The 12,113-nt window shown below is 42.7% G+C and overlaps 1 protein-coding gene across 1 annotated transcript; it reads right to left on the bottom strand.

Moving 5' to 3' along the window:
• Positions 1-1,978: 1,978 nt before the first annotated feature.
• On the bottom strand, positions 1,979-2,908 carry LOC138283539 (putative nuclease HARBI1). The gene is made up of 2 exons (XM_069221478.1): positions 2,461-2,908; positions 1,979-2,358 (listed from the first exon to the last, which is right to left on the bottom strand). The coding sequence occupies exons 1-2, from the start codon at positions 2,906-2,908 to the stop codon at positions 1,979-1,981; spliced, it is 828 nt and encodes a 275-aa protein (XP_069077579.1).
• Between the last annotated feature and the right edge of the window lie 9,205 nt (positions 2,909-12,113).

The following is a 12,113-nucleotide window of genomic DNA, read 5'->3' on the forward strand; positions in this document are numbered from 1 at the left end:
TTCAGTGAGGACGCCACTCCTGAAAGGCCAGTTTAACGGAGGCCATCTGACCCATCTGGTCTGCCTGACCAAACAGCCCCAATGCCTCAAATTTGGCCCACAGCTACACATCCCACCACAGCTCAAACACCAACACAGCAGCAGGACAACTCCACTCCCAGTCTATCAAGGATCCCACTACCAATGATCTGCGCCCCAGCCCTGGTGGAGGTTGTTCCACCAGTTACTCAGCTTAAACCTGTCAGGACCTAGTGAAAAGGGGCCAGCCACGTGAGGACTCTGAGGTGTTAGTCAGCCGACTGAGGCTTGAGAGCAGTACATCAATGCCAAGAAGTGATGGGCCAGGTAGTTATTGAGTTTCAGGAGATCAAGGAAGTGCAGAGGGAGCTCATGTTGGAAATCCATAATCACAATGACAAAATAAGCTCCCTCACTGGGGTGCTCTTTGACATATATCCCCACATGAGCAGGGCCTTCTCGATGCCACAAGCCCCTGTCCGTGTTTCCTCCACCTCTGTGCCACCAACCCCACAGCCAGACACAGAGAGGCCATGCCACAAGAGGGACCTGCTACCCTCACCCAAGTCCCTTCACATCTGCCCCTTCCACCCCAAACGGAGCAGTCATCTGGCCTGCAAGGAGAGGAAGGCAAGGCCTCCACCACCATCTCAAAGAGACGCAGATCCTAATTTCCTCCTGTGTGTCCAATATGCACTCTGTGGACTATTCCCGGGGCACATTTAGCCTTTCTATGGACAGTTGTATTTTGGACATTGGACAAAAACAGTTTTGCTTCTACCACTATACATTCATCCACCATAACAGAGTTCTTTTTGCTTTATCCACAGTGTTTTGCACATTTTTGTATTGCTTTTTGGTATTGTAATAAATAATTTGGATGAAAAGTACAAGACTGTTATTGCTTTTATTGTGTCATGCCATCTTACATCTCTGTCCTCATCATGAGTTTAACAAAATGGATTGACTCAATGGGTAGAAATGTAATTTGGAAATGAGCGAGAGGTAATGTGTTCCCCATTTCATTCCGTTAAAACAAAGTAAAAGCATAATGTATTGTTGTCATACATATGTAGGGAACTAGGCTACAAGGTATTCAGAATAGATGTCTCCAAAACATAGAGTAACTGAATAGTATGTGACATTCAGAGGTGGACACTGCATGACCTTGACACCATGGAAAAAAGGGAATATCACATGGGAGCAAATTGAATAGGCAACATATAATGCTGGAGCAAAAAATCCTGTTCTGCAATATGAATCACTTATACCAATAGTCTACATCATGGCAGCAACCCATTTTGAAGCCACAAGAACAAAATAGGATACTGTGGCAGTATCTGGTGCAATGTCACAACCAACATTCAGTAGTGTTTGACAGAAAAGTACACTTCACTATGTGAAGACACACCTCAACAGCTACCTAAACTGGACACAAATGTTATTATTAGACAATGTGTAGGGAGAACAGTATGCTATGGCTTGACAAACGTGGTTTGAGTAAGATGAGTAGCCCGCAGGAAACAGGTCAGTCACAATCTCAAGAACTTCCGTTCTACCTCACAGCACGTTGCCTTTGTACAAGATCTGACAATCCCAAGTAGGTATCTATTGTAGAATCAACACGTACTTTACAACAGCAACATTTCACTGCAATTATCACAACTTTGAAATTTCTAAATGAAGATGTTACAGTGAAGGCCCCTGAAGCAGAATTGTAATTGTCACCTTATCATTTTGACTGCAAAGGTGATTCAGGAGGACACATGTATGTGGCACAACTAAGGGTGATCTTTGTCAATAAACACTGGGGTCAATGTAAGAAAACTCTGTCCAACAAATGTCTTTCTCTTGGACTTTGGTCAACTCACCATTACCAAGTAATTGAAGATGGATATATTTGCTATGTCACAACATGGCCCACCATTGTCAGTTACAAAATGGAACGGTACACTTCCACTCAGTTGAAGAAGTGATCAATGTCATCTTGATATACATGAATTCCTTCTTTACCACTGTCATCTTCATTGGGCATTTCAAAATCCTCACCCGGTGGTTTATCACAGTTACAATCCTCTGCCATGATTGGGATGTTTGAATGTAGGGCAACGTTCTGTAGGATGCAGCAAGCAACTGCAAGTTGGCACAGCTTATCAGGTGAGTAGAGGAAGGCTTCACCGGCCTTGTACGGGCATCTAAATCTTTCCTTCAGGAACCCAAAAGCCTGCTTCACTGGCCTCCGTGTCCTACGATAGGCCTCATTAAAGCGGACTTCCCCTGGCATTGTTAGATTCCTCAGTGTGGCTAGCAACCAGGGTCTATTGGGATATGCTGAGTCTCCTATATGGAAGAAACAGATCAAGGGATCAATATCATGTCATGCCATGCTAACTTCTTAAACTCTGTTTAAAGCTAATGATCCTCATGCCTTTTTCTACTTACCAACAAGCCAAGCCTGTTCTAGTGCAAGTTGTGACATTTGCAGGGGTATGGTGCTGTTGTGTAGTACAAAAGAATCCCGTGTTGACCTTGGAAAGCGGGCACAAACACTTGAGATGTTTAGATCAACTGAGCAGACAACTTGCACATTGATGAAATGGTAGTTCTTCTGATTACTGTAGACCTGTTTCCTTGCTTGTGGTGGCACCAAAGCAATAAGTGCTCCATCTATAGCTCCAAACACATATGGCAGGCCCCTCAAAGCATAAAAGTCTCCCTTCACAGTGGCAAAATCCTGTTGATTTGGGAACTGGATGTAGTTTTTGGGGTGTTTCTGCAAGGCACAAAGGACTTCTTGAAGTACCACAGTGAACGTTGGTTGTGACATGCCTCCAGTCACTGACACAGTGAATTGGAAAGATCCTTTGGCCAGAAAATGTAGAACTGCCATGCTTTTCACTATTGCTGTAATAGCTGCAGGATTAATATTGTGATGCAGGAAATGCAGACATAAATCCTGGAAAGTTTGTCTATTCAACCTAAACTGTTTGATCACATCACGTTCCTCCTTGGAGGCAAGGTCTGGGAATGGTCTGAACACTTGAGGTTGACGTCTCCTAATCTTGCCTAGGTTCAGAGATCTGTATAGATAGGTAAATAAAAATGGGATAAAATGATCATACAATACTTCTATGTTAAACACTTATCTTACGTATTCGCCACATAATGATTCTCACAATGTTAAATATGTGGCCATGATGTTCTCAACTTTCAGGAAACTACATTTTGACTTTTATGACCTAATTTATTGTGTTAGCATATTTATGTTCAAATAACAGATCTGAAATACATTATTTGCACATATTTGTTTCTTTATTTTTTTCCAAAAATACTGTCAACGGAGGTAGTACTTCCCTTGCTGCACAGATTGGGGAATGTCTGACTGAGTAACTACTTTCTTTTAATCCACAAGCTGATTAGTAATTGTTTGCTTGTGGAGGAAGGGTTGTGATTGGAGTCAACTGAATGATGTAGCTGGGACAGATTGTGCTTTGCCACTGTCTGGACGATCTGTGCATGTAAGTGTAAAGTTACCTGAAAGCAGAGCTGTAGTGCGTGTCAATGTAACACATAATTCCTATTTCCTTACACATACTGCAGATCACTGACTACCAGTGGCCAGTATACAGTGTACCAGGAGTATGAATGGCAGCAGCCACTGTCGCAGTTTGACTGCTGCTTTAAACAAGTCTACTGGTTTAGGGATGACAGCACTTTTGTTTGTAGGCGACTAGGCCAGTTCTACAAGTCGCAACGTCTGCCCAACCCTCCCACCTCACAAGCAGTACCGCACCAAAACCCCAAACAGCAAAAGGTGATTTGTGGCAGCCTTTAGACATGAACTCAAGAGTGCAACATCTCAGGGAGGTCGTGGTTAAACCGAGATTACCCTTTTCTGAGATGAGCAACATGTCTCAGTCATACACAAACAATGAAGGAGATGCAGTAAAATGTTCAATACGTTTTATTAACAAGACTGCACTGTACTGTTAATTGCATGTGCTGCAATGATTAGGATAATGAACAATGCAAGAAACAGAATTTTAAAAACAATTCATGAATACAAAGACCCCCACCATCTTGCAATAACATGATATATGAAATAGATGTGAAATAGGCCCTACTACCCTAGCCTGATGAACCATATCTCTAACCTAAAAAAGCTGGGTGTGTTAAACCTAATCCACCAGTACCATGTCCATGAGAAGAACCCCCCAACCTTCATTACCTTGGAATGAGGTCTCTAGGTCAGACTCTGTGGTGACATGAAGACTGGGTCAGCATCAAGGCGATGTGTAGCATAGATAGCATCCATGGCATCTGGTAGGAATCCCTCTGAATATCTTGTCTCTGTGAGATGTATTTATACAGATCTTGTAGATCTCCTGACATCGGTATGTTCCCAAACAATAGATAAGAAGTCATGCTTTGGGCGGTAATTATATAAAAAATTCCCTGAAAAGCTACATTATGTTACTGTTACACGGAAGTGGGAAAGTACATGATGTAAATACCTACATATCTCATTTATCTTTGACGCTGATAGTGGCGTCTTTACAGGGTAGCACTGATAACATGAAACTAAAATATCTTCTTAACTAGAAACATGGCAGTCATCTTGGAAAAAATAATTAAATAAATGTGCTAAAACAGAGCAAGCTGATTAGATTAAAAGTCACTAGGTGAAGGCAGTACAGGCCTGCAAGCCAGAAGGCTAAGCTAAACTCCTGATTCCCATTAAAACTGAAAAGGATCCGCCACACCCTCCCCATCGCTAGAACAAGTATGATGCCAGACTAATGACACCAGAGAAAGTGAATGAACCAAAGCTAAAATGCTCCGGACTAAAGCAAGCTAAAATCATATTAAAATATAACTAAAATGTAATTAAAAAACTTGTTAAAAATAGCTAAAACATACCAAGAGACACAATGGTGATCATGACAAGCACAGTAGGCCAAAGTTAAAGGAAATGTTGGCAAACTTTAAAACTTTAGAATAGGCCAATGGTCAAATTTATCAAACAGTAGCCATGATCTTGCAGAATGTCTTCGAAGCCATTAAAAGGAAATGCATTCCAGAAAGAAGCCACATCGTCAGATGTTAGATTGATGACAGGATTGGCAGATGGATCCACGGAGCAGTAGTGCACAACAGCCTCAGATGCAGGATCTCCTGCAATGGCAGCGCCTTCCAAAGTGCCCAAAGGAGCCAGACAGTCCACCAAAGGCGGTTTGTAAGTGGCCTCGAGAATCAGCTTCAGTCTCATGGGACACGACTGTGAATGAACCCTCATCGGGAACATCAGCAGTTCTTTGTTCACAGGAGGCACTGGTGGAACAGCAAGACACATTGAAGGTAGTTGTTCAAACAGGCACCAGGTGAAGTGAAAGACTGGTTGCACCCACCAAAGGACTGGTCGGAATGACAATGACCAATCCTGCTACAATTCTTCCTGCAACAGAGCACCAAAGAACTTTACCATGCGATCATGACACAGCTAGGCTGGTGGTTGTAGCTTCATCACTCCGCTTAGCTGGAAAGGTACAACCACTGCATATCAGGAACAAAAGCAGCAGTATCCCGCCTATTAATGCCAAAGTCACAGGGAATCCTCCAAACACAATGGAAAAGAGTGAATGGATGGCTGAAGAAATGACTCCAAAGACAGTCTGGAAGATGGACACAAATCCAGACCCAACGGCCTTAAAGAAATGGACAATCTCCGTAGTGCTCGAAGCATTGAATATTCTGGATACCAGCTCTCCAAAGTGCTTGGGGAAGTTGGTTTTTAATAGGGATTGTATCTCGACTAATGATCTCACTATCTGGAGAGCATACGTCTCTCTAGCCAATGTCAATGCAACTTGTTTCTGGAACAGTAGCGCCTTTAACTTGCTCAGCTTGTCATAATTTACATTAGTAGTATCAATGTGAGGCCACATTTCTGCTACTCTTATCTCTTGTGTGGGGAGGAATAAAACATGTCCACAAGACGTTATGACATTAGAGACTAAAATTGCATGGGCAATTACTTGTCGCATACTGCAACAGCTTGCTTTGTTCAGCACCACATAACTTCCATTCAAAAGTACATGAAATGCTTGGCAAATCAAAGGGACAGGAGTACCCTTCAGAAAACAGGCCAAGTTTGCATCCCTTGCATTGCAAAGGCCATAAAGGGACACCTGTTCGCAAATCATTGAATGACTAACAGTAGTTTCACATTTGCTTCCGCTAAGAAAGACCTCTGTTTTGCCGTTCAGACATTTATATTCAAAGGGCAACTCCCACTCTTCTTTAAGATAGCTAACGCCTAGCCGCTCGTACCTGCCCACTGCAAGATGTTTTCAGCATTTCAAAAAACAAAAGGTGGAAATGAGAAGATTTATAATGCCATGTATGAGCCATACTGTTGATGGACTTTCTGATGCTATGAAAGGCAACTTTTCTAGTTCTTCTATGTGAAGCATGGTGAAACTTTGTTCCCTTTTAGCCATCGTCTGTAGTTCTCTGGATAAGTTAAAAGCAGCAAAAAAATCACTACTGTTAATATACTTCCATAGAACGCAGCCATTTATCAGAATCCGCAATGTCCAACCTAACTGCATGATGGAACGCAGCTGACTTGTCCATGGTGTAAAAAGGACATGTCATTCTGAATGATTTCTATTGCAGATGACACTATGTTATTAAGGTAGTATATTCTGTTGGAGAGAGTGTTCAAGCCATTATCAACAACAGCTAAAGCCTTTTCCAAATTTTTCTTATCTATCTGCCTTAAACGCTCAGCTGCTTCCATTTGAGAAAGCTTCCAGATCTCATAGTATATGGCATTGATGAATCTTTTAGAGGGTGGCTTTTATTGGACCTAACAAGAAGTCCTGCACGTCTATATCTTCAGAAAGAGTGTTCCTTCACTGCTGCTAAGGTGTTAGTTTGTAACCACTGTTGGCACAGTTTACCGACACTGTATGTAGTAACTATACCAGAATGTTGACCAGAGACAAAACAAGGGTCCGGCCGGGTAATCTTGAAACCCCCCTGAGGAATTCACAAAACGCGCCTGACACCCATTTGTGTCTATTAGCCATAATAACCACCCACCGGGTTTGGAAAGTGAAGAATTATAGGTACCAGCCTGAACCTTTGCATCTAATTCTTCTTCTGTAACATTGAGGAAGGACTGCCAGTTGGTGAATTTGGCCAGTGAGGGGATGCTAGGCACATTTCTTTAATTTTTGGTAACCCTAGATAGGAAGTCTGTTGAATTGTTTCATTCAAAAAGATAATTTGCACAGGAATAAGGCATGCTCTAAATAAAGCCTCCCTACCCTGAATTTGCCAATCTTGTGTTCCCTGTACACCATTTACATCAATAGTGTTCTTCCCGAATTCGTAGCCTTCACATGCAAGTCGTGAAACCAAGGAATCTGTGTAAATCAGTTTTGTGTTAGTTAACAAAATGTTTTATAATTAGAAGTTGGTAACTTGAAATAGCATGACTCTGCATTTTTAATGTCATGCCCAGAAAAACATATGAATTTATCTGAATAATGTTTTGGACTCCCCATAAGTGGAGTTGAACAGTGTTCCCACTGTGTGTAATTGAATAACAATCTGTGTCTAGTTACAAGGTGCAGGTCGTAATGTTCCCAGTTATTATAGCAGAACATTTTCCCATAATTCTTTGTGTTAGTATACACCTCATCACTCTCAAAAACAATGTTATCCTTCATTTCATCTAACATGGAATCAACTGTTTGAATGTCCCAGTCATCGGTAACAGCACCAGGTGTTTTTACGTCAGTCATTGAAATCTTAAAGATATATGGAACTTGAATGTCCTCAGTAGGCATGTATATATCAAATGGAAATTTATCAAACAGAATCCCATCAGGAATCAGCACTGCTGAAATGTTCACAAGGGACAAGTCTCCTCAGACCTTAAGTGAGGAAAGATATGGAGTTAGGACTTCATCTACAGTCTCAACGGAGGAGCATTTAGGAAAGTAATGCCCATTTATAAGCAAGAAGAAAACAGTCACAAAACCAATCCATAGAAAAAATGCACGCTATGTCAGAAATAACCACAGATAGTTCCATGGATAAATTGAATAGTTAAGCCATATGTGCAGCTTACGTGTCTTTGAAACAGTTTCAATAGCAGGTGTGGATGAAGTTGTAGAAAAGTCATCAAGGTCGATGAAATAACCAGAAGCAGTCTCTGCAAACACAGGAGCAGGTGCATTACTGGATGGAGGGAACCACTTTGCTTGAAGGCTCAGAGTAGATGATGTTGTCAGTCTGTCTGGTGTTGGAATAGAAGACAGCCATATCTTGGACATGTTTTTGTCGTTGAAGTGGTAACAGGAATCAGTAAAAGCTCATTTTCCACCCTCCCCATGCTCGAGGAGGTATTGGTAGCATCTGTGAACATGCTTGTGTAGTCAGAAGTGTTGTTGTTGTTTCTTCTTTGAAGAGGTATGTCCTGTTGGGTAGTGAGAGGGGACCAGGAAATACCCAAGGGACCGCTGGGTCTACTGTGCAGAATTGGTCACATGATGGAGTTTTATGTTTTCATTGGAGACAAATCTGTTTGATTTGGAACAAGGCAGTGGTGGAAGGATGACAATTCTGGTACCTTGTATTCCCAGGACTTGGACCAGTGCAGTGCTCTGTAGGATGAGCCGATTTCCTTCTTCGCAGCAATCTTCACACAAACCAGATCCCCGACTTTAGGAATATAGCCAGTAGAAGTTGTTGGCAAATCCCATATTCCGAAAGTGGCACCATTGGCAGATGAATTATCATCACAGTGAGATATTGATTTATGTCAAAAGGTGTATCCGCTGCTACCAAACCAGGGCCATCTAGATCTGGGACATACATAGGTATCTCAAAGAGAACTTCATAGGGAGTGCATCCTCCCAAGGACCTTCTTCACAAATTATTCAGTGCTCTCTGGACCCCATATAGGTGATGAAGCCAGCTGTGTCCAGAACCTAATACTCCAGCTGTTAAGGACTGCTTTAAATCTCGATTCCTTCTCTCCACAACTGAATTTCCCTCAGGATGGTAAGGTGATGAGTAATGGAGTTCAACACACATCATCCCCATGGTGTCCCTGAATGTCTTAGAGTCAAAAGCAGGGCCCTGGACTGAATGGAATGCTGCAACGACATATGTATCGATAAAGATCAGCAAGTCTTTTATAACAGTTGTCACACAATTGTCCAGGTATACACATTGTAGTAGCCTGTTGGACACTAAGACGGATGTCTGTGAACAGCGTTTGATGTTTGAGCCCTTTATCTGCTGGCAAATGTCACTACAAAGGGCATATTGCTTGGTCTGTTTGTATACACCTGGCCACCAGAAGCATTTCTGTTAGAGTGTTATTGTGGCTGCAACACCAGCATGTACAGAAGCTACACCCTCATGGGCTGCTTTGATGGGATCTAATTTCTGGACTTGGTTGGGGATCGTTCGATCTCTATCTTTATCCCCAGGAAGCATAAACAACATTCTGTGCACTGATGTGGTAAGAGTATTTTGTAGGGTATGCTTTTGGGAGAGGCTTGCCGTCAGCCGAAACTTTTCACAGCAGCCAAAATTTCACTATCCAATCTTGTCTGAGAACAAGTCACTTCAGCCACAGAAGCCGTAGATACTGCAGATTTGGCTGCTTCCTCAGCCAAATTATTGCCAATACTGTGTACTGCTCCAAGTTGGTGACCCAATGTATGGACTAAATGAGCACTCGTAGCTCATCCTTAAGATCAGCCACCCTCCCCAACAAAGTTCAGTGTTTTATGGTGTTCCCTTTGGAGTCTCTGAACCTGTTCAATCGCCAGTGATTAAGGTAATCATTGTAGGACTGGACGCAGTAGTATGAGTCACAGACAATCAAAGTGAATTGTCCTGGATCTGTATGTTCTAGCACTAGGATAAGGGCTTTAAGTTCAGCCAGCTGAGCTGTGCAGTCTTCCAGGGCCTGCGTGTAGGTATCGTGAGGGTGGAATACACCAGTCTTTATCACACCGCTCACGGCTGCGCAAGCAGCAGAGTATTGAGGGTTAGTGCCTACAGCTGGTTGTGCTGAACCATCAGTGTAAATAACAGTGTGGTACCAGTCAAGTGGCAAGATGTTTAGAGGTGCGGGGTACTCATGTTCGTATTGGAGAAATTTTTGTGTCTGAAGTTTTGGATCAAAGATGTAATCAACATTGGTGGCAGTCAGAGATTTTGCCCACTGAATCCAGCATGGATGTAATGCTTTAGCATTAGGAACGCTTGGTTTAGTGATGGCTCATAAGGCCGGCACTGGGGTAATGACAATGATGCGTTTCTCTTGGGCAAGTGGCCTCTCCTTAATGTCAGCCATCTGTGCTGCAGTTAGAATTTTTCTGTGGGTGCAAATCGTTGCTCTGCATTGGGGTATAAGTGATATTTATATGCTATGGGTACCGTGTCGCCTTCATTAAAGGTGACAAAGGTGAACCCAATGGCACCAGCAATTATTCTGAAGACCAAATAAATTTTGTTGTCAATGTGTGTAAGTCTTTTGCTTCGAGCATGTCCTGTTGCAATCCACTAAGGATGCAAGAGTGTTCTACTGTCCAGTGTCTGCTAGAAAAATAAGGGCATATTAAGTCATAGAGTGGCTTGACAGATTGTGCATAATCAGGAATGTAAGTTCTGCCAAAGTTAAAGAAACCAAGAAAAGACTGTAGTTTCTTGATTGTATTTGGTGGCTGTAGTTGAGCACATTTCCCTAAGAAGTGCAGGGCCAGGCTTTTGCCCTCATTTGATAGCTTATATCCCAGGAACAATAAGCTGAATAAGGCTATTTTGTTTTTCCTAAAATTAAGGCTCACATTTATACTTTTTGAAGCAAACCAGCGCTGGTTTGCGTAAAAAAATGTACCGCAAGCTAATGCCATTCCAACGTGCCAGGCAGGCACCTTGTTTATGGCTTGACGTTAGCCAGCGCTGCGGCCTGGTTAGAGTAAAAGAAATGACTCTAACCGGGCAACACTGGCGTAAGGAATAATGGGGGTTGTGCATCAAAAAATGGTGCAAGTCAGGTTAGAGTAAAAAATCATGGCTCTAACCGGACTTGCACCATTTTCTGATGCACAACCCCGGTTGAAGTGACTCATGTCTTAGGAAAGACAGGAGTCATGCCCCCCTGCCCAAGTTAGGCTACCCAATGCCACTTGAAAAAAATATACTTACCCCCTACTTACCTGTACTTACCTGGGATGGGTCCTCCCATCCATGGGTGTCCTCCAGGGGTGGGCGAGGGTGGCAGGGGGTGTCCCTGGGGGTAGGGAAGGGAACCTTTGGACTGCTTCCATGGTCAGAGACCATGGAAATGAGTCCACAGGTCTCTTAATGCCTGCCCTCACCCAGGTGTTAAAAAACGGCACACATCAGGCTGTGCAACATTTTTTAAGGCCCACCCCTTCTGTGCGTCAAAATTACATGGGAGTATAAATAAGGCGCACGTGCCTTAAAGTCATTTTTGGGGCGGGAACGCCTACCTTGCATGTCATTAACGCAAGGTGGTTTCAAGCATCCAGAAAACGCAGCACACTGCTGAATTTTGACGTTCTTGGGGTCGGGCATCAAAGTATAAATATTGTGTTTGCGCCGAATTTGTGTCAAATATTGTGACGCAAATTTGGTGCAAACAGAGTATAAATATGGCCCTAAATTTATAACCAAGGGCTGCGAATCCTAAAGCAATCGGATCGACCCTGGCAAGATGAATGTTGAGGTTGCCATCTGTGCGATAAATATCATCCACATAAGACAATGCCTTGGGATCAATATCATGCAATATTGAAGTTACACGGGCTGAGAACAGCCCTGGGCTGTTCTTGTAGCCTTGGGGTAAATGGTAGAACCATTTTTGTGAGCCATATGAGAATGTACTCAGGTCCCAACTTTTGTGTGCTAAGTTCTGGCACAAGAAGCCATTGGAGAAATCCAATGTTGTTTTTTGTTTTTTACTCAGTATGTTGTTAATTAGTTTTGTGCTGTGTGAATTTTGTATTGAGTATGTGCGAGTATGACTATTTAGGTGT

The sequence above is a fragment of the Pleurodeles waltl genome, chromosome 3_1, assembly GCF_031143425.1.
Source record: "Pleurodeles waltl isolate 20211129_DDA chromosome 3_1, aPleWal1.hap1.20221129, whole genome shotgun sequence".
NCBI classification, from domain to species: domain Eukaryota; kingdom Metazoa; phylum Chordata; class Amphibia; order Caudata; family Salamandridae; genus Pleurodeles; species Pleurodeles waltl.

Excerpts from the sequence above, each read along its gene's own strand:
- LOC138283539 (XM_069221478.1), bottom strand. The coding sequence starts at position 2,908 with ATGGCAGTTCTACATTTTCTGGCCAAAGGATCTTTCCAATTCACTGTG. Across the intron at positions 2,359-2,460 it reads AGAACAGGCTTGGCTTGTTG|GAGACTCAGCATATCCCAAT; the intron begins GTAAGTAGAAAA and ends TCTTCCATATAG.